Source organism: Zalophus californianus, chromosome 5 (genome assembly GCF_009762305.2).
Source record: "Zalophus californianus isolate mZalCal1 chromosome 5, mZalCal1.pri.v2, whole genome shotgun sequence".
Taxonomy (NCBI): domain Eukaryota; kingdom Metazoa; phylum Chordata; class Mammalia; order Carnivora; family Otariidae; genus Zalophus; species Zalophus californianus.
In genome coordinates, this window is record NC_045599.1 from 952358 (window position 1) to 979587 (window position 27230).

The 27230-nt window shown below is 39.4% G+C and overlaps 1 protein-coding gene across 7 annotated transcripts in view; it reads left to right on the forward strand.

Moving 5' to 3' along the window:
• Positions 1-27230, forward strand: part of NLRP3 (NLR family pyrin domain containing 3) — a 51324-nt gene that overhangs the window by 19247 nt on the left and 4847 nt on the right. For 4 of the 7 annotated variants that reach the window (XM_027624373.2, XM_027624372.2, XM_027624377.2 and 1 more), the window contains 3 exons: positions 17339-17509; positions 17992-18162; positions 21044-21695. In XM_027624373.2, the coding sequence (XP_027480174.2) occupies positions 17339-17509; positions 17992-18162; positions 21044-21164 (463 nt within the window). In that variant the 3' untranslated portion in view covers positions 21165-21695. Of the gene's footprint in view, positions 1-17338; positions 17510-17991; positions 18163-21043; positions 21696-27230 lie in introns of those variants that run through there. The other 3 variants (XM_027624374.2, XM_027624379.2, XM_027624375.2) reach the window with 2 other exon arrangements.

The window sequence follows — 27230 nt, forward strand, 5'->3', positions numbered from 1 at the left end:
CCCTTGTGGTTTGATGGCATTCTTTAGTGTTATGTTTAGATTAATTTCTTTTTGTGTGTGTGTATTTATTATAGGTTTTTGATTTGTAGTTACCATGAGATTCATATATAGCACCTTATGTGTATAGCAGCCTATATTAAGTTGATGGTTGCTTGAGTTCGAACACATTCTAAAAGCACTACATTTTTACTCCCCTTCCATGTTGTATGTATATGATGTCATATTTTATCTCTTTTTTATTTTTAAAAAATTTTAAAAAAGATTTTATTTATTTATTTGACAGAGAGAGACACAGCGAGAGAGAGAACACAGGCAGGGGGAGTGGGAGAGGGAGAGGCAGGCTTCCCACTGAGCAGGGAGCCTGATCCGGGGCTCGACCCCAGGACCCTGGGATCATGACCTGAGCTGAAGGCAGACGCCCAATGGCTGAGCCACCCAGTCGCCCTTTATCTCTTTTTTTGGTTTGTGTAACTCTTGACTGATATTTGTATCATTTTTAGTAATTGATTTTACTGCTTTCATGCTTTAACCTTCATACTGACTTATAAGTGATTAGTCTACTACCTTTACTGAATGTTTGCTTTTATCTGCGAAATTTTTTTCTTTTATACTTTTCTTACTTCTAGTTATGGCTTTTTCTTTCTACTGAAAGCAACCCCTTTAACATTTCTTGTAAGGTTGGTATAGTGGTGATGACCTCCTTTAACTTTTGTTCATCTGGGAAATAGTGTCTCTCTTTCTATTCTGAATGATAATCTTGCCAGGTAGAATAATCTTGATTGTGGAGTGTTTCCTTCCAGCATTTTAGATAAATCATGTCACTATCTTCTGGCCTGAAATCCTTTTGCTGAAAATTTTAAAAATTTTCTTTATCATTACTTTTTTGTCATTTAAATTGTTATGAGTACTTGTGTGAATGTCTTTAGGTTCATCTTGTTAGGAACTCTCTGTGCTTCCTGGACCTGGATGTCTGTTTCCTTCCCCAGATTAGAGAATTTTTCAGCTCTTATTTCTTCACCTATGTTCTTGTTCTTCTTCTGGGATCCCTAGAATGTGAACGTTATGCTTGAAGATGTTGCTGAGTTCCTTTCACCTATTGCAATTTTTTCTTTTTCTTTTTTCTTCTTACTGTTCAGCTTTGTTGCTTTCCATTACCTTGTCTTCCAGATTGTTGATCCATTCCTCTGCATCCTTAAATCTGCTGTTGATTCCCTCTGCTGTATTCTTTATTTCAGCTGTTGAATTCTTTATCTCTGGCTTGTTCTTTTTTATATTTTCTATCTTTTTGTTGAGTTTCTCACCAAGTTCATCCACTCTTTTCTCAAGTCCTGTGAGTATCTTTATGACTGTTACTTTGAATTCTTTATCAGGCATATTGCTTACTTGTGTTTTATTTATCTCTTTTGCTATAAATCTGTCTTATTTTTTCATGTGGGGCATATTCCTTTTTCTCCTCATTTTGTCTGACTCTCTGTGTTGGTTTCTCTGTATTAAGGAGGTCGGCTACATCTCCTGGTCTTGAAAGTAGTGACCTTGTGTAGGAAAGATCCTGTGATTCCCTATGATGCAGTGCCCCTGGTGAACAGAACCAGGCATTCCAGGTGTGTGTTCTTCTATGTGGGCTGCATACACCTTCTTGTGCCTGTTGTGGGTGCAGTGGATAGGGTTCGGTTCCTGCTCTGTTGAGGGACCTTCTGAGGCTGCTGCAGGCTCATAGGTAGGTGGGGTCAACAATCAGGTTAGTTTTCTGGACTTAGCCTCTCTGCCACAGATGTGGGTGCATGGAAAGGCAGGACATTCTTCCTGTGCAGCCAGCTGATAGGCTTAGCTGCTGGAACTGGCTACACTGGTGTGTGGGGTTATTTCCCTATCTCCCCAGGGCAAGAGTCACCTCAGAGTGGTGCAGGTCCCTGCTGGGGCTGCTTGCTGGTTGTGGTGGGGCAGCTGCTTTGGATGGACACTTGCTGAGGGGGGTGATTTGGATGTCGTGGGTCTGTAGGGGAACACAGCAGGGCATGCAGTGTTAGCAAGATAGGTGGAGAATGTTAGTGCTGGCTCCGGCTAGTTTCCAGAGAAATGGTGCCCGCTAACACTCTTACTCTCAGAGAAATCTTCTGAAGACCACTGCCCCTCCAGCACATGATCTTAGATAAGTAAAAAATCTCTTTCATGTATACCCCAGGCACTTTTTAAAAAAGAGCTATTTATTTATTTATTTTAAAGAGGGGGAGGGGCAGAGGGAGAGGCAGAGAATCTCAAGCAGACTCCCCACTGAGTGTGGAGCCCAACACGGATCTCAATCTCACAACCTTGAGACCATGACCTGAGCCAAAAACCTAGTGAACCACCCAGGCTCCCCCCATCCAGCAGACACTTTTCGACTTCTGCTTCTGTGCTGTAGGGGGTTTTGGGCTAAATTGTCTTTTATGCTGGCTATTAAAAAAAAATATTTTTAAGTTGGGGCACCTGGATGGCTCAGTCTGGTAAGTGTCCTGACTCTTGATTTCTGCTCATGTCATGATCTCATGAACCCCGCATTGGGCTTCCTGCTCAGCAGGGAGTCGGCTTGGGGTTCTTTCCCTCTCCCTCTGCCCCTTCTCCCGCCAGTGCTCTCTCTGTCTCTCTCAAATAAATAAATAAATAAATAAATAAATAAATAAAATCTTTAAAAATATTAAAAAAATTTTTAAATTAATTTCTACACCCGACATGGGGCTCAAACTCACAAACCTATCAAGAATCACACACTCTTCTGAGCCAGCCAGGTACCTCTATAGTGCTGGTTATTTTAGGGCAAGGATTAAATTTTCCGTTGTCCTCTGGCTCTCCTAAAGTTGAGTCTGCTGATTTTTAAAGTGCCCAGGGTTAAGCTCCACTGACTTTCAAAGCCAGATGTTACGGTTACTTGTCTTCCCAGTTTGAGTCCCCCATGCTTGTGGTGTCCCTTTCATTTGTGGTTAGACTTGCCAGGCTTTTGATTCTGAACTGTGCCTCCATGCCTGTTATCTGTTTCCATGTGGCCTCCTCTCTGTGGAATGTCTTTTCCACCACTTTTCCAATTATTTTCAGAGTTTTAGTTGTATAGATGTATCTGTTGCTGTGTCCATGGTACAAGATGAACTCAGGATCCTCTTACACCATCATCTTTTTTTTAAAGTTTTCATTTAAATTCCATTTAGTTAACATACAGTGTAATATTAGTTTCAGGTGTACAATATAGTGATTCAGCACTTCCATACAACAGTCATTGCTCATCACAACAAATGCAGTCCTTAATGCCCATCACCCATTTACCTCATCTCCTCACCCATCTCCCTTCTGGTAACCTTCAGTGTTTCTCTATAGTTAAAAGTCTGTTTCTTGGTTTGTTTCTCTCTCTCTTTTTTTCCTTTGCTCATTTGTTTTGTTTCTTAAATTCCGCACATGAGGGATGCCTGGGTGGCTCAGTTGGTTAAGCATCTGCCTTCAGTTCAGGTCATGATCCCAAGGTCCTGGGATTGAGTCCCACATTGGGCTCCTTGCTCAGCAGGGAGCCTGCTTCTCCCTCTGCCTGCAGCTCCCCCTGCTTGTGCTCTCTCTCTCTTTCTCTGACAAATAAATAAATAAAATCTTTAATTAAAAAAAACCCTACACATGAGTGAAGCTATATGGTATTTGCCTTTCTCTGACTGACTTATTTCACTTAGCACAATACTCTTTAGCTCCATCCATGTCATTGCAAATGGCAACATTTCATTCTTTTTTATGGTTGAATAATATTCAATTGTATATCTATACCACATCTCGTTTAGCCATACATCAGTCAATGGACATTTGGGCTATTTCCATCATTTGGGTATTGTAGATAATGTTGCTATAAACATCAGGATGCTTTTGTCCCTTTGAATTAGTATTTTTGTATCCTTTGGGTAAATACCTAGTAGTGCAATTGCTGGATCATAAGGTAGTTCTATTTTTAACTTTTTGGGGAACCTCCATACTATTTTGTAAAGTGGCTGTACCAGTTTGCATTCCCACCAAAAGCTTAAGAGGGTTCCCCTTTCTCCACATCCTCACCAACACCTGTTGTTTCTTGTGTTGATTTTAACCATTCTGACAGGTGTGAGGTGGTATCTCATTGTAGTTTTGATTTGTATTTCCCTGATGCCGAGTGATGTTGAACATCTATTCACATGTCTACTGGCCATCTGTGTCTTCTTAGGAAAAACATTAATTCATGTCTTCTGCCCATTTTTAAAGTGGATTATTTGTTTTTGGGGTGTTGAGTTTGAGAAGTTCTTTATAGATTTTGGATACTAACCCTTTATCAGATATGTTATTTGCAAATATCTTCTCCTATTCCATAGGTTGCCTTTTAGTTTTCATGATTGTTTCCTTTGCTGTGCAGAAGCTTTTTATCTTGATGAAGTCCCAATAGTTTATTTTTGCTTTTGTTTCCCTTGCCTCAGGAGACATATCTGGAAAGAAGTTGCTATGGCTGACCAAAGAGGTTATTGCCAGTGTTTTCTTCTAGGATTTTTTATGGTTTCAGGTCTCACATTTAAGTCTTTTATCCATTTTGAATTTATTTTTGTGTATGGTATAATAAAGTGGTCCAGTTCCATTTTTCTGCATGATGTTGTGTACTTTTCCCAACACCATTTGTTGAAGAGACTTTTTTCCAATGGATATTCTTTACTGCTTTGTTGAAGATTAGTTGACCATAGAGTTGTAGGTTCATTTCTGGGTTTTCTATTCTGTTCCATTGATCTATGTGTCTGTTTATGTGCCAGTACCGTGCTGTTTTGGTCACAGCTTTGTAATATAACTCGAAGTCCAGAATTGTGATGCCTCCAGTTTTGCTTTTCTTTTTCAAGGTTGCTTTGGTTATTCAGGGTCTTTTGTTACTCCATACCACCAATCTTTTTGTATTTTTTGATGCCTGATACGTGACCTAATATGTGATCTATTCTGGAGATATCTCATTTGCATTTGAAAAGCATGTGTATTGTGCTGTTTAAGGATGCAATGTCTGAATATATCTGTGAAGTTCATCTGGTCCAGTGTGCCATTCAAAGCCATTGTTTCCTTGTTGATTTTCTGCTTAGATGATTTGCCCATTGCTGTGAGTGGGGTGTTAAAGTCCCCTACTATTATTGTATTATTAGCAATTAGTTCCTTTATGTTCGTTATAAAATGTTTTATATATCTAGGTGCTCCCATGTTAGGTGCATAATGTTTATAATTGTTAGATTTTCGTGATGGATTGTCCCCTTTATTATGATATAGTGCCCTTCTTTTCTCTTGTTACAGTCTGTTTTAAAATCCAGGTGTCCGATATAAATATTGCTGATAATGATAAATGTTTCTCCACCCCCTCACTTTCAATCATCAGGTGTCTTTAGGTCTAAAATGAATCTTTGTACTGTAGAACAAATTAAGGGTTGCGGGAGGTGTGGTGGGTGGGGGGGGGATGGACTAAATGGGTGATGGGCATTAAGGAGAGCACTTGGTGGGATGAATACTGGGTGATATATGTAAGTGTTGAATCACTAAATTCTACTCCTGAAACCAATACTACACTATATGTTAACTAACTTGAATTTAAATAATAAAAGATAAAATGGAAATAAGAAAAACTTGAAAAAAAATATGTCTCTTGTAGGCAGCACATAGATGGATCTTGTTTTTTTAATCCATTCTGACCCCTTTGTGTTTTGATTGGAGCATTTAATCCATTTACATTCTATGTAATTATTGATAAATATGTATATATTGCCATTTTATTATTGATTTTGTCATTGTTTCTTGAGATTTTTCTCTGAGTCTTTCTTGTTTTTGCCACTTTTGGTTTCTCCTTTGCCCTCAAAAAATCCCTTTTAATATTTCTTGCAGGGCTGGTTTAGTAATCACAAACTCTTTTGGTTTTGTTTTTCTGGAAAATTCTATCTCTCCTTCTATCCTGAATGATAGTCTTGCTGGATAGAATATTCTTGGTTGCAGATTTTTCCCATTTATCACGTTGAATATATCATGCCACTGTCTTCTGGCTTGTCAACTTGGTGTTGGCTTGCTTTTGTTGATTTTGATGGGAGTTTTCTGTGCCTGCTGGATCTGGATTTCTTCCCCAGATTAGGGAAGTTTTCAGCTATAATTTTCTTAAGTTAGTTTTCTGCCCCCTTTTCTCTCTCTTCTTCTTCTAAGACTCTTATAATACAAATGTTATTATAATTGATGACAGCCACTGAGTTAACTAAGTCTATTCTCATGTTCCAAAATTCTTTCTCTCTTTTGTTTGGCTTCATTATTTTCCATTATCTTGTCTTATATGCTATGAATTCCTTTCTCTACTTCTTCCAGCCTGCTGTTCATTGCATCAAGTCTGTTTCCAGTCTCGTTTATTGTGTTCTTCATCTCTGATGGATTCTTTTAAACTTTTATTTCTGTGGTAAGGGTCTTACTGATGTCTTCTTTTCTCAAGCCCACTCAGTATCGTTGTGATTGTTGCTTTAAATTCTCCACCACACATGTTATTTATATCTGTTTCAATTAGATCTCTGGCCATTCCTTCTCTTGTTCTTTCATTTGGGATAAATTCTTCCATCTTGGCAATTTGTCTAAGACTCTGCCTTCTTCTCTGTGTTAGATAAGCCTATTATGTTTTCTGCTCCTGGGAGTAATGGCTTTATGAAGAAGTCATGTAGTGTCCAGGGCCCGGTGCTTCAGTGTCTCTGGTGTGTGCCATGTGCATGGTGCTGTTGTGTTCTGGCTTCTCCACCCTTCAGGCCAGTCATCTGAAGAAGCACTGCTTACCTGCTGTGGGCAGTGTTTGGTCTCTGACTTGCATGTGGCGAGTTTTAACGTGGTTTGTTCTGGTCTACTTGTGAAATGAGACCTGACAGCACTTCCATGAGATCAAGGGGCCCTGCAGAACTCTCTGGTCAGGAGATGTGGCAGGGCTATGTGTGGTCTTCTGGGGGGAGGGGCCCACCATGCTGACAGTGAGGCAAGCTTTACTGAGAAGGGCAGTCACTCCAGAGCACAGGGGTGTGGGTCTTGGTGTAAGCAGGTTAGGCAGCCATTGTGGGTGCTGCCTTGCTTTCTGCAGGTGGTTCTGTGTTTATGCTGATTGATGGAGGAGGGAAATGTCACTAGCCATCTCCTTTTTTCCTGGAGACGCATCTCCTAGAATGTTGCCTTCAGGAAAGTGCTCCCAGAAGAGGGAATAATTGCCCCACTGTGTGCCCCAGGCATTTTCAGATCACTGTTTCAATGACATCTACTCCTATGTTGTTTGCTTATATTCTCTCCAGGAGTAGAGTAGCACCCTCCAGTCTGTATTCCAGCCAAGCCTGCTGACAAATTCAGCCCCTCTCATTTTCCCAGCCAGTGCCTTTGGGGAATCGTTCTCCTGGTACTTTCCCCTATGTGCTCCTCTCTCTCTGACCCTTCTCTGTAACCATGGCTCCCTCCCCACCAGGCACCCATGATCCATTTCTCCCCCAAACCATGTCTCCGACCTTCCCATCTTCTTCAGTGTGGTCTCCTATGTCCCTTTAGTTGTACAGTGTGCTCTGTCAGTCTTCAGGTCAGTTTCTGGGGTATTTACGATGATTTGATAGTTATCTAATTGTGTTCATGGGAAGAAATGAGCCTAGGGTCCTCCTACTCGGCAGCCATTTCTGAATTTCTCCCACTCCATCATCTTACTGAACCTCTTGTTTTCAAGTTTTGATATTTATGAATAAGGTGGCATACACATCTGTGTGAAGGTTTTTGCATGGAAAAAAGTTTTCAGCTCCTTAGGGTAAATATCAAGGAGAGATATTGCTGCATCATGTAATTAAAGGATGTTTAGTTTTGCAAGAAACCTCAAACGTGCTTTCTGAAGAGGGTGTAGACCATTCTGCATCCCCAACGCCATGAATGAGCACTAGTGTTGCTTCATATCCTCACCAGCATTTGGCATTGTCAGTTTTCCATTGTGGCAATTATGATGTGCATGTAGTCATATTTTGTTTTTAATTTGCATTTCTTTGATGACTTATGATGTAGAGTGTCTTTTCATAAACTTATTAGTCATCTGTGTGTATTCTTTGGTAAGGTGTCTGTTAAGGTCTTTGGCCCGTTTTTAAATCAGTTTGTTTATTTTCTTATTGGGTGTTAAGGGTTCTTTGTATATTCTGAATAGCAGTCCTTTATCAGATATGTCTTTGGAAATATTTTCAGTATGGCTTGTCTTTTTATTCTCTTGACAGTATCTTAGAGAAGATAATTTTAACTTTAATAAAGTCCAACTTACAAATTGTGTGTTTTTCCTGCATCATGCCTTTGGGATTGTATCTAAAAAGTCATTGTCAAGCACCAGATGATCTAGGTTTCCTCTCACGTTATCTTCTAGGCGTTTTATAATTTTGTGTTTTACATTTAGATCTGTTTTGAGTTAATTAAAAAATATTATTAGATGTGAAGTGCATTAAGATCAGTGTTGAATCATTTTTTTTTTTTTTTTTTTTTTGCATGTGGTTGTCTAGTTGTTCCAGCACCATTTGTTGAAAAGATTAACTTTGGTCCATTCTATTGTCCTTGCTCCTTTGTCAAAGATCATGTCTTCTGGGGGGTCTATTATGTGGGTCTATTCCTGAGCTTTTTATTCTGTTCTGTTGATCAGTTTGTCTGTTACTTTGCCAGTTCCACACTGTCCTCATTATTGTTGCTTTATAGCAACTCTTGGAGTTCAGTAATGTCAGTGCTCCGAAATTGTTCTTTTCCTTCAATATTGTGTAGATTATTCTGGGTATTTTGCCTGTCCATATAGACTTCAGAATCAATTTATATCTTAAAAACACTTGCTGGGATTTTGTTGAAATCGCATTAAATCTATAGATAAAATTGGGCAGACAGTCCATGTTCAACCATGAACCATGAACATGGACTGTCTGTCCATGTGTTTGGTTTTTCTTTGATTTCTTTCATCAGAATTTTGTAGTTTTTTTTTTTTTATATGGATCTTTTACGTATTTTGTTAGGTACCCAGTATTTTGTCTTTTTGGGGTGCTGATATAAATAGTATTGTGTTTTGTTTCAAATTCTACTTCTCATTGTTAATATATAGGCAAGTGATTAATTTTTGCATCTTAACCTCATATATCCTGCAATCTTCCTCTCATCACTTTTCATTCTAAAAGTTTTTTAGTAAATTCTTTCAGATTTTCTATGTAAAAGATCATGCCATTTCCAAACAACTTTATTTATTCCTTTCTAATCTGTATACTTTTTATTGTTTTCCCTTTTGTTGTCTTACTGCATTAGCTAGGACTTCCAGTATGATAAATTAAAGGATAGGGGACATCCTTGTCTTTTCCGGATTTAAGTGGGAAAGCTTTGAGTTCCTCACCAATATGTATGTTGTTAGCAGAAGATTTTTTTGTAGGTATTCTTTGTTAAATTGAGGAAGTTCCCCCCTATTTCTAATTTGCTGAATACTTTGATCATGAATGAGTATTGGAATTTTGTCAAATGCTCTTCCTGATTCAAGATATCATCATGTGATTTCTCTTCTATAGTCTTTTGATGTGATGAGTTATATTAATTTATTTTTAAATGTTAAGTGATTTTCAAAGGTTGATTCGGTCTTACATACCTGGGATAAATCCCATGTAGTTGTGGTGTATAATTCTTTTTAAACATTGTTGGATTCAATTTGGTAATATTTTGTTGAGATTTTTGCACCTACAGTATAAGACGTATTTGTAATTTTCTTTTCTTGTAATATCTTTGTCTGGTTTTGATATTAAGTTAATGTTGGCCTCATAAAATGAGTTTGAAAGTATTCCTTTTACTTCTTTCTTGTGAGAGAGATGTAGATAATTGGTAAAATTTCTTCTTTAAATATTTGTTAGAATTCACCAGTGAAATAATGTGTGTCTGGTGCTTATGTGAGTGTGTGTGTGTATTGTGTATAAGTTTATTAATTATTGATTCAATTGCTCTAATAGATAAAAGCCTATTCAGATTGTCTATTTCTTGTTGTGTGAGTTTGGCAGACTGTGTTCTTCAAGCATTGGTCCATTTTATCTAGCTTATTAACTTTGTGGGCATAGATTATTTATAGGATTCTTTTATTATCCTTTTAATATTCTTTGGATCTGTAGAGATTTTCCTTCTTTTATTTTCATATCAGTACTTTGTGTCCTCTTTTTTTTCTAGCCTTGCTAGAGGTTTGTCAATTTTATTATCCTTTTCAGTAAATCAGCTTTTGGATTCATTGACTTACTCTTTTAATTTGCTGTTTTTACTTTCATTGATTTCTGCTCTAATTTTATCATTATTTTCTTCTGCTTACATTGGACTTAAGTTGCTCTTCTTTTTCTAGTTTTCGAAGGTGGAATCTTAATTATTGATTTTAGATCTTTATTCCTTTCTCATATCTAATATTTTCCAGTATATTATTTTCTAATACATGCTATAAATTTCCGCCTAAACACTGCTTTTGCTGCGTCTCACAAATCTTGATATGTTGTGTTTCCATTTTGATTTAGTTCAAAATATTTTTAAATCCCTTTTGAGATTTCTTCTCTGACCCATGTTTTATTTAGAAGTATGCTGTTTAATCTCCACATATTTTGGAATCTTCCAGCTATCTTTATATTATTTATTTCTAGTTTCATTCCATTGTGATCTGATTTTTATTTTTTAAACTTATTATTTTTTTTAGGGGTGCCTGGGTGGCTCTGTTGTTTAAGCGTCTCCCTTCAGCTCAGGTCATGATCCTGGGGTCCTGGGATGGAGCCCTGTATCAGGCTCTCTGCTCAGTGGGGAGCCTGCTTCTCCCTCTCCCTCTGCCTACTGCTCTGCCCACTTGTGCTCTCTCTCTCTCTCTGTCTCTGTCAAATGAGAGAGAGAGAGAGAGAGAGAGAGAGAGTGGAGGGGGGGCAGAAGGAGAGAATCCCCAAGCAGACTACCCCCTGAACATGGAGCCAGATGCAGGGCTTGACCTCATGACCCATGAGATCATGACTTGAGCCAAAAACCCAGAGTCAGATGTTTAACTGACTGAGCTACTCAGGTGCCTCTATTTTTTTTTAACTTGTTAAGATATATTTTATGACCCACAATGCAGTCTGTCTTGGTGAGTAGTACAGGTGAATTTGAGAAGAATGTTTATTTCTCTGCTGTTTGATGATGTAGTCCATAGATATGGATTATATCCACTTAAGTGATGGTGTTGTTTAGTTCAACTATGTTCTTTTTTTCATAATTTTTATTTTTATTTTTTATATAGTTTTTCTTTTTAGGTTTTTATTTTAATCCCAGTTAGTTAACATACCATGTTATATTAGTGTCAGGTGTCCAATATACTGATTCAGCACTTCCACACAACACCCAGTGCTCATCGTGACAAGTGTACCCTTAGTCCCCATCACCTATTTCAGCTACCCCTCACCTCCCCTCTGGTCACCATCAGTGTGTTCTCTATAATTAAGAGTCTGTTTCTTGATTAGTCTCTTTCTCTTTATTTTCTCTTTGCTCATTTGTCTTGTTTCTTAAATTCCACATATAAGGGAAATCATATGGTATTTGTCTTTCTCTGACTGACTTATTTCACTTAGCATAATACATTCTAGCTTCATCCACGTCGTTGCAAATGGCAAGATCTCATTCTTTTTGATGGCTGAACAATATTCCACTGTGTATATATACACCACATCTTTATCCATTCATCAGTTAATGTACACTTGGGCTCTTTCCATAGTTTTGCTATTGTTGATAATGCTTCTATGAACATCAGGGTGCATGTACCCCTTCAAATCTGTTTTTTTGTTTTTGTTTTTGTTTTAAATGGCTCCCAATCATAGTGCTGAAGTTCCATCTAACATTCCTTTTTTTAAAATATTTTATTTATTTATTTGAGAGAGAGAGAGAATGAGAGATAGAAAGCACAAGAGGGAAGAGGGTCAGAGGGAGAAGCAGACTCCCTGCTGAGCAGGGAGCCCAATGTGGGACTCGATCCCGGGACTCCAGGATCATGACCTGAGCCGAAGGCAGTCGCTTAACCAACTGAGCCACCCAGGCGCCCTCCTTTTTTTTTTTTTAATTAAATTTATTTATTTGTCAGAGAGAGAGAGCATAAGCAGGGAGAGTGGCAGGCAGAGGGAGAAGCAGGCTCCCCACTGAGCAAGGAGCCTAATGTGGGACTTGATTCCAGGGTCCTGGGATCACGACCTGACACAAAGGCAGACGCTTAACTGACTGAGCCACCCAGGTGTCTCCCAATCTGTATTTTTGTATCCTTTGGGTAAATGCCTAGAAGTACAATTGCTGGGTTGTAGGGTAGTTCTATTTTTAACTTTTTGAGGAACCTCCATACTGTTTTCCAGAGTGGCTGCACCAGTTTGCATTCCTACCAACAGCATAAGAGGGCTCCCCTTTCTCCACATCCTTGCCAACATCTGTTGATTCCTGTGTTTTTTAGCCATTCTGACAGGTGTGAGGTGGTATCTCATCATGGTTTTGATTTGTAATTCCCTGAAGGTGAGTAATATTGAACATCTTTTCATGTGTCTGTTGGCCAACTGGATGTCTTCTTTGGAAAAATGTCTATTCATGTCTTCTGCCCATTTTTTAACTGGGTTATTTGTTTTTAGGGTGTTGAGTTTGATAAGTTCTTAACAGATTTTGGATACTAACTCTTTATCAGATATATTATTTACAAATCTTCTCCTATTCCATAGGTTGTCTTTTAGTTTTGTAGATTGTTTCCTTCACTCTGCAGAAGATTTTTATCTTGATGAAATCCCAGTAGTTCATTTTTGCCTTTGTTTCCCTGCCTCTGGAGATGTGTCTAATAAGAAGTTGCTATGGCCGAGGTCAAATAAGTTGCTGCCTGATTTCCTTTCTAGGATTTTGGTGGTTCCCTGCCTCACTTTTAGGTCTTTCATCCATTTTGAGTTTATCTTTGTGTGTGGTGTAAGAGAATGGTCCAGTTTCATTCTTCTGCATGTGGCTGTCCAATTTTCTGAACACCATTTGTTGAAGAGACTGTCTTTTTTCCATTGGATATCCTTTCCTGTTTGTTGAAGATTAGTTGACCATAGAGTTGAGGGTCCATTTCTGTTCCATGGATCTATGTACCTTTTTTTGTGTGAGTATTGTACTGTCTTGATGACTACAGCTTTGTAATATATCTTGAAGCCCAGAATTGTGATGCTTCAAGCTTTGCTTTTCTTTCTCAGGATTGCTTTGTCTATTCGGAGTTTTTTCTGGCTCCGTGCAAATTTTAGAATTGTTTGTTATAGCTCTCTGGAGAATGCTGGTGTTATTTTGATAGGGGTTGAATTAAATGTATAGATTGCTTTGGGTAGTATAGATATTTTAGCAATGTTTGTTCTTCCAATCCACTAGCATGGAATTTTTTCCCCATTTCTTTGTGTCCTCTTCAGTTTCTTTTGTAAGTGTTCTATAGTTTTCAGAGTACAGATTTTTTACCTCTTTGGTTAGGTTTATTCCTAGGTATCTTATTGCTTTTGGTGCAATTATAAATGAAATCAATTCCTTGATTTCTTTTTCTGCTACTTCATTATTGATATATAGAAAAGCAACAGACTTCTGTACATAGTGACTTCACTAAATTTGTGTATTAGTTCCAGCAATTTTTTTGGAGTCCTACGATTTCTTCTTAAATTTATCATGAATTTATTACCATGCTGGTATATACAGATCTACAGATTTGGGCATAATATTACATAGTATGCATTACAGTAATTTATTTAGGTTCTCACAGAATGCTACACCTTTGGATGAATTTCTCCTTTTTTAATATTACAAGTAACTATGAAAAAACATATTTTGTATATCTAACTTTATTTATGTGTGGATATTTCTTTTGAGATGGATACCTATAAATGTAAGTAATGAAGTAACACTTTTAGGCATTTTATATTTTGTTAGGTATGGCCAAATGTCCTGAACTTTAGACCTCTATTTTTGGTTGCATTTTGCACTCCACCCCCCCCTCCATATTACATAAGTGCCACAGAATGCGCATTTGCAAAATTCTTTAATTCTTATAACTTACTCTCCACCCTTATCCTTTGTCCCCTTCTTGCCCTTTCTTTACTATCTTGTTGATAATGGGACTTTCCAGGAGGAGGATTAGCCAGTAAACAGAGGAAAGTCCTAGATTGTCTTTACTTTCAGTTCCCTCTACCCCCTTGTTTCTTTTGCAAAACACCAGAGGAGTTTTCTAAAATGCAGATTCGAATAGTGAGCTTTTTCTCAAAAAACTTCAAAAGGGTGTGCCTGGGTGGCTCAGTCGATTAAGAGTCTGCCTTTGGCTCAGGTCATGATCTCAGGGTCCTTGGATCAAGCCCCGCATTGGGCTCCCTGCTCAGCAGTCTGCTTCTCCCTCTCACACTCCCCCTGCTTGTGTTCCCTCTCTAGCTGTCTCTGTCTGTCAAATTAAAACACACACACACACACACACACACACACACACAGAACTTCAAAAGTTCTTTGAAGTCAGAGTGTAGTTGCTGTGTCTTAGCATAGTACACAATGCTGTCCCTGATCAGCTCTAGGTCATTTTCTGCAACACCCTTCACTCCATTCTGTGTCATATTGAGTAATTTTTTGTCCTAAGAATGTGAGCTCTTTTACTCTTCCTTCCCTTGCTTACCACTTTCCTTTTGCCTGGTATGCAAAATACTCTCCCACCCTCATAGTCCATCTAGGAAGCTCCTTCTTATTTTTCAAGTAATTTCCCTGATTCTCAGCTTTTCCATTTAAAAATAAGGACAAAATGATACCTACATCTTGGTTTTGTAGTAATTCTATGAGATAATCCTATTCTAAGTCATTATTTCAGCCAACCATATAGTAAACACTCAAAAATTAAATCTTCTTCCTCAATTTTCTTTATGACACATTTTTATAACATAAGGTATATCATTGGTAAATAAATTAAAAAAAAAAAAACAACCCACAATAATTCAACAATATAGTACATGGGAAGATATCTGTGCTCAGTGAATGTAGAACTGGGTCGAATGGATTGGTTGAGACCAAGATGTGTGATGTTGGTTACATCCCTCTAATCAAGTGGATTGGTTGGTAGAACTTGGTTGTTCGATTGCCTAAACATTTCATTATGCACTCCCTGCACCCATCACTCAATCTCAATGGTAATTAACAGTTTGATAATTCAGATGTGACTTATTCCTAACAAAACCACCTTGTGCTTGTAACTACTGCCATTTCATGCCTAACTGCTAGTGAAACATCTGTTCATAATCCCTTCTAGTCCTTTTCAGGAAATGATGGCAAAGCTTGCCATTTTGTAACTTACAAAATATTTTTTTTTCCTTTCCTTTTGGATGCCTATCTTGAGGCTTCTGGAATGGTCTTCATCTTTGCTGTTCTTCATCTTCATCTAGTCTGCTCAGGCTGCTGCAACAAAAATACTATCGTCTGGGTGACTCAAACAACAAACATGTCTCATAGTTCTGGAGGCTGGAAGGCCAAGATCAAGGTGCCTTAGATCACCTGGTTCTGGGCTTTCCAACAGCCACCTTCTTGTTGTGTCCTCACATCGCAATAAGGGCAAGGGAACTCTTTGGAGTCTGTTTTACCAGGGCACTAATTCCATCATGAAGACTCCACCCTAAAGACCTAATTACCTCTTAACGGCTGCACCTCTTACCAGCACAGTGTGGGTTAAGATTTCAACATATGATTTTACGACAACACAAACGATTGGTTCATAACAGCTAATAATCTTGCAAATACCTTCTGCATATTAATTAAGGACCATCTATTGAAATTATGCTCAGCTAGAAATAAAGTTCTTACTAGAAACCTTGCCTTGTTTTTTTTACTCATCCATCTTGGGTTTTATTCCCTTCTTTGTCTTGCATATTCAATTTTTTTATTATGATTCATCCTTGACTGGTGAGATGGAAACCAGTAGGTAGATAAGTATTTCTGTTTTCTTTTGATCACCTGCTGGTGCTACTTTCTATGTTTCTATTTTTCCTGATTCTAAGACATATTGGAGCTTAAAAGCATGTCATTGTTTAGGATTCTGGCAGGAAGGCATGTGATTGCCTGAGATGTTAAGTCAAGGTTTTGTTGAAGGCCTAGCGTATGTGGCTTTCTGTGTACTGTATACCCCACTCTGAGCTTCTGTGCTAGAGGGATGCAACTCTCTACCCCAGAGCCCTCAGGCTTCTGTTGGTAAGAGAATATATTCAACTTGACCCAGGTGCAGATACCAAACATCTTAGTCCCACTGAGTGTAATGCAAATCTAGAGCTCTATGCTCTGAGAGCCCCCTTCCATTGCAGAAGGAAGAGTGATATGGAGAGAAGGGCCGCAGAGGAGAGATGGCCCTCTAAGGCTTAAGTCCAGGTCCCTCCCCCCTCAACACTTGCTCTTTGACCTTAAGAGAAACATGGGATTGGATAAACCTCAGATTTCTAACCTGCAAAAGATATATAATAGTTACAGCTGCACTACCACCTTGCTCAGTTAATGTGAGAATCCAATAAGGCAAGTCTTTGCAGCATTGTCAGAATTATCAGTGAAGGATAATCTGGGATGCATTTCTGGAAGATGTGGTGTTAGGAAGCACGAGTGACACTGCTCCGTGGGGAGCCTGCTTCTCCCTCTCCCACTCCCCCTGCTTGTGTTCCCCCTCTCGCTGGATCTCTCTCTGTCAAATAAATAAATAAAATCTTAAAAAAAAAAAAGCAACATGCATGGCAGAGGGAATATGTGTAAGAAGGAAGAAGAATATGGGAGGAGTCTGGATCAGTTTGCTTTGCTCTGCCTCTTCCTCCGATCCCAACAAAGCATCTGCTCTGATGATTATTTGTCTCTCTTATGGGTCCAGAGACAAGGAGTCATGCTCTCCTCAGATTGTATCCAAGATGCTGGCTCCTTACCTTGAAGGAGAAGCATGCAGCTGGTTTTTCTTTTTTTTTAAGACTTCATTTATTTGAGAGAGAGAGAGGGAGAGAACCAGCTTGGGGTAGGGGGCAGAGTGGGGAAGAATCAGACCCCTCACTGAGCCCCTGGGGAGCCTGACGTGGGGCTCAATCACAGGACACTGGGACCACAACCTAAGCTGAAGGCAGACATTTCACCAACTGAGCCACCCAACCACCCCAAGGATGCACTTTTTATTCTTATTTTTTGAAGATTTATTTATTTATTTGTCAGAGAGAGAGAGCCAGAAAGAGCAGAAGCAGGGGGAGTAGGGTGCACTTTTTAGATAAGATGAGAGTCCTGTGCTAAGATAGCTGTGCAATGTTCAAGAAAGGCTGAACATGGAGGCCTCGTTTCCTTGTTCCTTCTCCAGGTTGATGAATTCTGGCCTTACATCAGGTTGCTGTCCAGCTCTGTCCTCAGTGCTCAGCACTAACCAGAAGCTCACACACCTTTACCTACGGGGCAATGCTCTTGGAGACACGGGGGTGAAGCTACTCTGTGAGGGCCTCTTGCACCCCAACTGCAAGCTTCAGATATTAGAGTAAGTCCCTTAGCTAATTACAGTGATGGAGATACATGGTGGCTACGGTGGGGGCAATGATAATGGGATGATTTTTATCTGAGAAGTGGTGGTGTTCTGCTAAGGTTTGGCTTATTACAGGATCCTGGGACTTGGAGGACTTCTACTTCTTGGTGGTGTACATGTAAATACTGGATTTCCTTTCACCACAAAAGAATAGCGTGATATGGCACTTGTGTTTTAGGGAAATTTGGAGAGAGGCATAGAATTTGGGAAAAATAAATTCACAAACTACTATTACTAATTTGATCTGCACAATCCAACCGACTGGAAAAAAATACATTCACCTGAAAAGGGGAGAAGAATAACCATGGGCACATAAAATTGTTCTAAATTCATTACTCCTGTGCTTTTTGTGCATTTGGAACATTGCAGCCTGAGATCTGGGGGAACTGGGGGATAGTTAAGGGGGCATTTTCTTTAAATCACCCTCTTTCTTGCAGATTAGATGGCTGTGGCCTCACCTCACACTGCTGCTGGGATCTTTCTACACTTCTGACCTCCAATAAGAGCCTGCGGGAGCTGAGCCTGGGTAGTAATGACCTGGATGATCTAGGGGTCATGCTGCTCTGTGAAGTGCTAAAACAGCAGGGCTGCTGCCTGAAAAGCCTGAAGTAAGTGTGCTCTGCACAGATTTACATGGTAGGGGTCAGAGTACTAAGGACAAGTTGACCAGTTATCAAAACCCAGGGTGGCTTCATTTGTATTCAGACTGAGGTTGGGCAGACTTTTTTATGAGTCACAAACCACATATTTAAATTCATCCAGACAGTTGGAATAATTAAGGTTCAGTTGGGTGTGAAAAGAGTTTCCATTCATATTCCCAAAAGAAACCCAAGTCCCAATGAAAGTGGCCAAATAGAAGCGTATGGCCTTGCAAGGGACCACATGTACTTTGTAGACCTAGAGCAGTCCATGGTTCCTCTTAACTGCAAAGGTCTTTGGAGAGTGGGGTGTTCTTAGGATTTCTAAATGGGAAAAGAGAGTTCCAGAAACATCAAGATTAGAAATTCCATAGCCAGCTTGTGTGCATTGTGTTGAGTTTCATCATTAGTGATATCCCCTGGTATTCATTACCTCTCCAGTAAGAGCTTCCTAATGAGTCCGGTACCTTTGTCAGCCCTGACAATCACATTCTCCACAGAAGAACTTTCCCTCACTTGGCTTTAGGGGCCGCACTTTCTCCACACTGGATTATCTTCTCCTTCATTTGCTATTTCTGCTCAGTCTCCTTTGTGGATTCTCTTTATCATCCTGACCTGCACATGCTGAATCCCCCGGACTCCATCACTGAGCTAATTTTTCTTCTCTATACTTTATCCTGTGTTGACATCATCCAGTGTTCTGGCTTTACCATATATATGCTGTGCCAGCCAATTTATACCTGCATAAATTCCATGTCCAAATGCTAGTCTGACCTTTCCATCTGTTTAATAAACATGCTAAACTTTACATGTCCAAATCCAAACCTGTATACCCCTCTGGCTAAAATCTGTTTTTTTCCTCATCTTTGTCAATGGTTGCTTAGTGAGATTTGCTCAGGCCAAAAACAACAAAAAAAACAGTCTAAGTCATCTTTGACACCTGTCCTTTCTTATGCACATGTCCAACTTGTTGACATGTCTTGTTAGCTCTGCTTCCATACCATGCCTGGTTCTTGACCTCTTGACTTCTGGCTTCATGACTCCTACCCTGGTTCAAAACCACTGTCCCCTCTTGTCTGGATTGTTCTGGTGGCATCTGCCAGATGACTCTGCATCTAATTTTTTTTTTTTTTTGATGTAGTGTTCCATGATTCATTGTTTGCGTATAACACCCAGTGCTCCATTCAGTACGTGCCTCTTTAATACCCATCACCAGGCTAACCCATCCCCCCACCCCCCTCCCCTCTAGAACCCTCAGTCTGTTTTTCAGAGTCCATCGTCTCTCATGGTTCGTCTCCCCCTCCAATTTCCCCTCCTTCAATCTTCCCCTCCTGCTATATTTCTTCTTTTTTTTTTAACTTATATTGCATTATTTGTTTCAGAAGTACAGGTCTGTGATTCAACAGTCTTGCACAATTCACAGCACTCTCCATAGCACATACCCTCCCCAATGTCTATCACCCAGCCACCCCATCCCTCCCACCCCCCACCACTCCAGCAACCCTCGGTTTGTTTCCTGAGATTAAGAATTCCTCATATCAGTGAGGTCATATGATACATGTCTTTCTCTGATTGACTTATTTCACTCAGCATAACACCCTCCAGTTCCATCCACGTCGTTGCAAATGGCAAGATCTCATTCCTTTTGATGGCTGCATAATATTCTATTGTGTATATATACCACTTCTTCTTTATCCATTCATCTGTCGATGGGCATCTTGGCTCTTTCCACAGTTTGGCTATTGTGGACATTGCTGCTATAAACATTGGGGTGCACGTACCCCTTCGGATCCCTACATTTGTATCTTTGGGGTAAATACCCAGTAGTCTACATCTATTATTATCCTGACCATGGCAGAGGAGGTTGTAGCTAAAACAGGAGAAAGTGATCATATCATTCCTACCCTCAGGATCTAGTGATTTCCTATCGCATTCAAAGTAAGATCCACAAACCCATGGCAGTGCCTGAGGCCGCCGGTGATCTGGCCTCTCAATCCATAACACAACCAAATCAAGATTGTTAGAAATGGTGCAGGACAAATGGTATGATTTCTTAGCTAAGTTGCAAGGGAAACTTAAGAAAAAAAAGAGACAAGAGGGAAGAAGTTATATATCAAAGAAGACTTGACAGGCATACAAACAGTTGCAATGTGTGAACTTTATATGGCTTCTGGTTAAATAAACCTCATATAAAAAAGTATCAGCCTGTTGAGGAAATTTAAACACTGATTGGACATATGTTGATATTAAGGAATCACTGTTAACTTTTTTAGGTGTGATAATGGCATTGTGGTCGTGTTTATAGATGCATGCAATGCTGTGTTTGTAATAATTCATTGATGTGAGGAGTAGGTGGGTGATAGACGAAACAAGATTGGCCATGAGTTATTTTTTTAATTTATTTTTTTTAAAGATTTTATTTATTTATTTGAGAGAGAAAGATTGAAAGAGTGAGCAAGAGCAAGAGAGCATGAGCAGGGGAGGGGGGCAGAGGGAGAGGGAGAAGCAGATTCCCTGCTGAGCAGGGAGCCTGATGACATGGGACTCGATCCCAGGACCCTGGGATCATGACCTGAGCTGAAGGCAGATGCTTAACTGACTGAGCCACCCAGGCGTCCCTGGGCATGGGTTATTAAATGTCAAATTTGGGTAATAGGCATAGGGATTGATTACCATTCTCTCTAAATTTACATGTTAAAACATTTCCAAACTTGAAGGTTAAAAATAGAAAAACATTAGGCATGAAGTGTAGCATTAGAGAGCTTAGAAGTGTGTTAAATTAAGGGAAGTAAGGAGGTGAGATTTTTAAGGCAAAAAGTCTGAGAGTGTTCTTTGAAGAATATAACATAAGGCTGTCAATTTGCTCTTTCAGGTTGTGTGAAATGTATTTCAATTATGATACAAAATGTGCATTAGACACACTTCAAGAAGAAAAGCCTGAGTTGACCATTGTCTTTGAGCCTTTTTGGTAGTGATAGACGTCGGCTGCCAGAAGCCAGCATTTCGGCTCCCTGCCATCCAGGTGTGGATGAGGGGGAGTGAGCACTCCTCCATCCTGGGTGAAGACCGTCACTCCACGATGCCTCTGGTCCAGGGTGGGACAGCGAAATCTTGCTGATGGTGCATTTAGAGAGAATGTGAACATCTGCTTGACCCGTGGCTTGAAGACACCAGGACAATGAAAGCATCCAAATGAGGTGGTTCTCATTATAGAACCTCAGTCAGAGGACGTGTTCCTTTTGGTGACCTCATATAACTAACTCATTTAATAAAGCACTTTTTCTGTGTTTCTTTTTCTCTTCTTACTCTCCCTCAATCTCCTTTCCCTCCTATCTTTTTTTACCCATCTTTGTTCTGTTTACTTGCACCCCATCACCATTATCACCTACTCCTATCTTTCTAAGTGACTATAACAGGACTAGTAAACTATATATTATGTTGCAATTTTGTAGCAGCAACTTATTTATTTTTAATTTTTGTAACAGTTCTATTTTCTAATAAAATAATTCATGTTTATTGTAGCTGGTTGAAAATTCAGAAAATTTAAAACTTTTTGTATTTATTCATTTAAATTTTTTTCTTTTCTTAATTTTATTTATTTTATTTTTTAAATTATTTATTATTATTATGTTCAATTAGCCAGCATATAGTACATCATTACTTTTCAATGTAGTGTTCAAAGATTCATTAATTGCATATAACACGCAGTGCTCATCACAACACGTGCCTCCTTAATGTCCATCACCCAGCTACCCATCCCCCCCCCTCCTTTCTGTACCCCTCAGTTTATTTCCCGGAGTCCAGAGTCTTTCATGGTTTGTCTCCCTCTCTGATTTCTCCCCCTTCAGTTTTCCCTCCCTTCCCTTGTGGTCCTCCGAGCTATTCCTTATGTGCCACATATGAGTGAAACCATATGATAATTGACTTTCTCTGCTTGACTTATTTCACGGATCATAATCCCCTCCAGTTCCATCCATGTGGATACAAATAGTGGGCATTCATCCTTTCTGATGGCTAATATTCCATTGTATATATGGACCACATCTTTATCCACTCATCTGTTGAAGGACATCTCGGCTCTTCCCACAGTTTGGCTATTATGGACATTGCTGCTATGAACATTGGGGTGCATATGGCCCTTCTTTTCACTACATCTTTGTCTTTGGGGCAAATACCCAGTAGTGCAATTGCTGGGTCATAGGGTAGCTCTATTTTCAACTTTTGAGGCACCTGCATACTGAGGTTCCCCTTTCTCCACAACCTCTCCAACATTTGTTGTTTCCTGCCTTGTCAATTTTTGCCATTCTAACTGGTGTAAGGTGGTATCTCAATGTGGTTTTGATTTGAATTTCTCTGATGGCTAATGATGATGAACATTTTTTCATGCGTCTGTTAGCCATTTGTATGTCTCCTTTGGAGAAGTGTCTGTTCATGTCTTCTGCCCATTTTTTGACTTGATTATTTGTTTTTTGGGTGTTGAGTTTGAGAAGTTCTTTATAGATCTTGGATACCAGCCCTTGATCTGTAGTGTCATTTGCAAATATCTTCTCCCATTCTGTGGATTGCCTCTTTGTTTTGTTGACTGTTTCCTTTGCTGTGCAGAAGCTTTTTATCTTCATGAAGTCCCAAAAGTTCATTTTTGCTTTTGTGTCACTAGCTTTTGGAGATGTATCTTGAAAGAAGTTGCTGTGGCCAATGTCAAAGAGGTAATTGCTTATGTTCTCCTCTAGGATTTTGATAGATTCCCGTCTCACATTGAGGTCTTTCCTCCATTTTGAGTTTATCTTTGTGTATGGTGTTAGCGAATGTTTGAGTTTCATTCTCTGCATGTGGCTGTCCAATTTTCCCAGCACCATTTATTGACTGTCTTTTTTCCATTGCATACATATTTTGTCCTGCTTTGTCAAAGATTATTTGACCATAGAATTGGGGGGCCATATTTGGGCTCTCTATTCTGTTCCATTGCTCTATATCTCTGTTTTTGTGCCAGTACCAATGCTGTCTTGGTGATCATGGCTTTGTAATATAGCTTGAAATCGGGCAATGTGATGCCCCCAACTTTGTTTTTCTTTTTCAGCATTTCCTTGGCAATTCGGGGTCTTTTCTGATTCTTTACACATTTTAGGATTGTTTCTTCCAGCACTTTTTAAAATGTCATTGGAATTTTGATTAGGATGGCATTGAAGGTATAGATTGCTCTGGGTAGCATAGACATTTTAACAATGCTTATTCTTCTGGTCCATGAGCATGGAATATGTTTCCATCTTTTTGTGTATTCTTCAATTTCTTTCACGAGTATTCTGTAGTTCCTAGACTATAGATCCTTTACCTCTTTGGTTAGGTTTATTCCGAGGTATCTTATGGTTTTGGTGCTATTGTAAATGGAATCGTTTCTCTAATTTCTCTTTCTACAGTTGCGTTGTTAGTGTATAAGAAAGCAAATGATTTCTGTGCATTGATTTTGTATCCTGCCACATTACTGAATTGCTGTATGAGTTCTAGTAATTTGGGGGTGGAGTCTTTTGGATTTTCCACATAAAGTATCATGTTATCTGCGAAAAGAGAGAGTTGACTTCTTCTTTGCCAATTTGAATACCTTTATTTCTTTTTGTTGTCTGATTGCTGTTGCTAGGACTTCTAGTACTATGTTGAACAATAGTGGCGAGAGTGGTCATACTTGACGTGTTCCTGATCTCAAGAAGAAGGCTCTCAGCTTTTCCCCATTGAGGGTGATATTCGCTGTGGGTTTTTCATAGATGGATTTTATGAACTTGAGGGATGTTCCCTCTATCCCTATACTCTGAAGAGTTTTAATCAGGAAAGGATGTTGTACTTTGTCAAATGCTTTTTCTGCATCAATTGAGAGGACCATATGGTCCTTCTCTCTCCGCTTATTAATGTGTTCTATCACATTGATTGATTTGCGAGTGTTGAACCACCCTTGCATCCCGGGGATAAATCCCACTTGGTCATGGTGGATGATCCTTTTAATGTATTGTTGGATCCTATTAGCTAGGATTTTGTTGAGGATTTTGGAATCCATATTCATCAAGGATATTGGTCTGAACTTCTCCTTTTTGATGGGGTCTTTGCCTGGTTAGGGGATTAAGGTAATGCTGGCCTCATAGAATGAGTTTGGAAGTTTTCCTTCTGTTTCTATTTTTTGAAACAGCTTCAGTAGAATAGGTATTATTTCTTCTTTGAATGTTTGGTAGAATCACCCAGGGAATCCGTCAGGTGCTGGACTCTTGTTTTTTGGGAGGTTTTGGATCACTGCTTCAATCTCGTTACTGGTGATTGGCCTATTCAGGTTGTCCATTTCTTCCTGTTTCAGTCTTGGCAGCTTGTAGGTTTCCAGGAAGGCCTCCATTAAATACAGATCTCTCAGTTTATTGGCATATATTTGTTGATAATAATTTCTGATAATTGTTTCTATTTCCTTGGTGTTAGTCGTGATCTCTCCCCTTTCATTCATAATTTTATTAATTTGGGTCCTTCCTGTTTTCTTTTGGATAAGTCTGGTCAGTGGTTTATCGATCTTAGTAATTCTTTCAAAGAATCAAGTTCTAGTTTTGTTGATCTGATCTACAGTTTCTGGGTTCTAATTCATTGATTTCTGCTCGATTCTAATTATTTCTCTTCTAATGCATGTCTTAGGAATCGTTTGTTGCTTTTCTCTAGTTCTTTAAGGTGTAGAGGTTAGTTGGTGAACTCGGGATTTTTCTATTTTTTGAGTGAGGCTTGGATGGCTATGTATTTCCCCCTTAGGACTGCCTCTGCGGTATCCCATAGGTTTTGGACCGATGTGTTTTCATTCTCATTGATTTCCATGAATTGTTAAGTTCTTCTTTGATTTCCTGGTTGACCCAAACATTCTTTTTTTTTTTAAATTTTTTATTGTTATGTTAATCACCATATATTACATCATTAGTTTTTGGTGCAGTGTTCCATGATTCATTGTTTGTTCATAACACCCAGTGCTCCATGCAGAACGTGCCCTCCTCAATACCCATCACCAGGCTAACCCATCCCCCTACCCCCCTCCCCTCTAGAACCCTCAGTTTGTTTTTCAGAGTCCATCATCTCTCATGGTTCGTCTCCCCCTCTGACATACTTCCCTTTTCTTCCTCTCCTGTTATCTTCTTCTTTTCTTTTTCTTAAAATATGTTGCGTTATTTGTTTCAGAAGTACAGAACTGTGATTCAACAGTCTTGCACAATTCACAGCGCTCACCGTAGCACATACCCTCCCCAATGTCTATCACCCAGCCACCCCATCCTCCCACCCCCAACCACTCCAGTAACACTCAGTTTCTTTCCTGAGATTAAGAATTCCTCATATCAGTTAGGTCATGTGATACATGTCTTTCTCTGATTGACTTATTTCACTCAGCATAACACCCTCCAGTTCCATCCACGTCGTTGCAAATGGCAAGATCTCATTCCTTTTGATGGCTGCAGAATATTCCATTGTGTATATATACCACATCTTCTTTATCCATTCATCTGTCGATGGACATCTTGGCTCTTTCCACAGTTTGGCTATTGTGGACATTGCTGCTATAAACATTGGGGTGCACGTACCCCTTCGGGTCCCTACATTTGTATCTTTGTTGACCCAAACATTCTTGAGCAGAGTGGTCTTTAGCTTCCAAGTGTTTGAATTTCTGCCAAATTTTTTCTTGTGATGGAGTTCCAGTGTTAAAGCATTGTGGTCTGAGAATATGCAGGGAATAATCTCAGTCTTTTGGTATCAGTTGAGACCTGATTTGTGACCCAGTATGTGGTCTATTCTGGAGAAAGTTCCATGTGTGCTTGAGAAGAATGAGTATTCTGTTGTTTTAGGGTGGAATGTCCTTTAAATATCTATGAGCTCCATCTGGTCCAGTGTATCATTCAAAGCTCTTGTTTCCTTGTTGATTTTCTGCTTAGATGATCTGTCTATTGCTGAGAGTGGAGTATTGAGGTCTCCTACAATTAATATATTGTTATCAATATGACTCTTTATTTTGGTTAACAGTTGGCTTATGTAGATGGCTGCTCCCAAGTTGGGGGCATAGATACTCACAAGTGTTAGATCTTCTTGTTGGATAGACCCTTTAAGAATGATATAGAGTCCTTCTGTGTCTTTAACTACAGACTTTAGCTTAAAATCTAATTTGTCTGATATAAGCATTGCTACCCCAGCTTTCCTTTGAGGTCCGCTGGCATGGAAGATGGATCTCCATCCTTCACTTTCAGTTTGGATGTATCTTTAGGTTCAAAATGAGTCTCTTGTAGACAGCATATGGATGGGTCCTGTCTTTTTATCCAATCTGCAACCCTGTGCCGTTTTATGGGACCATTTAGGCCATTCACGTTGGAGTGATTATTGAAAGGTATGAATAATTGTCATCATGTTGCCTGTGAAGTCCTTGTTTCTATAGATTGTCCCTGTAAATTTCTGTTGTATATCACTCTTGGGGGTCTTTTTCCTTTTATAGGACCCCCCTTAATATTTCTTGCAGGGCTGGCTTAGTGGTCACATATTCTTTCAGTTTCTGCCGGTCGTGGAAGCTCTGCATCTCTCCATCCATTCTAAATGACAGCCTTGCCAGATAAAAGTATTCTTGGCTGCATGTTCTTCTCATTTAGTACCCTGCATATGTCTTGCCAGGCCTTTCTGGCTTCCAGGTCTCTGTGGATAGGTCTGACGTTATTCTGATGTTCTTCCCTCTGTATATAAGGAATCTCTTCCCCCTAACTGCCCTTAAGATGGTTTCCTTGGTTCTAAGATTTGTGAGTTTTACTATTACATGCTGGGGCATTCGTCTGTTTTCCTTGATCTTGGGAAGGATCCTCTCTGCCTCTAGGACACGAATGTTTGTTTCATTCCTCAGATTAGGGAAGTTCTCAACTACAGTTTGCTTACATATATCTTCTGGTCCTCTCTCTCTCTCCACCCCCTCAGGGATCCCAATAATTCTGACATTGGAACGTTTCATGGTGTCACTTGTTTCTCTAACTCTGTTTTCATGGATTCTAGGCTGTTTCTCCCTG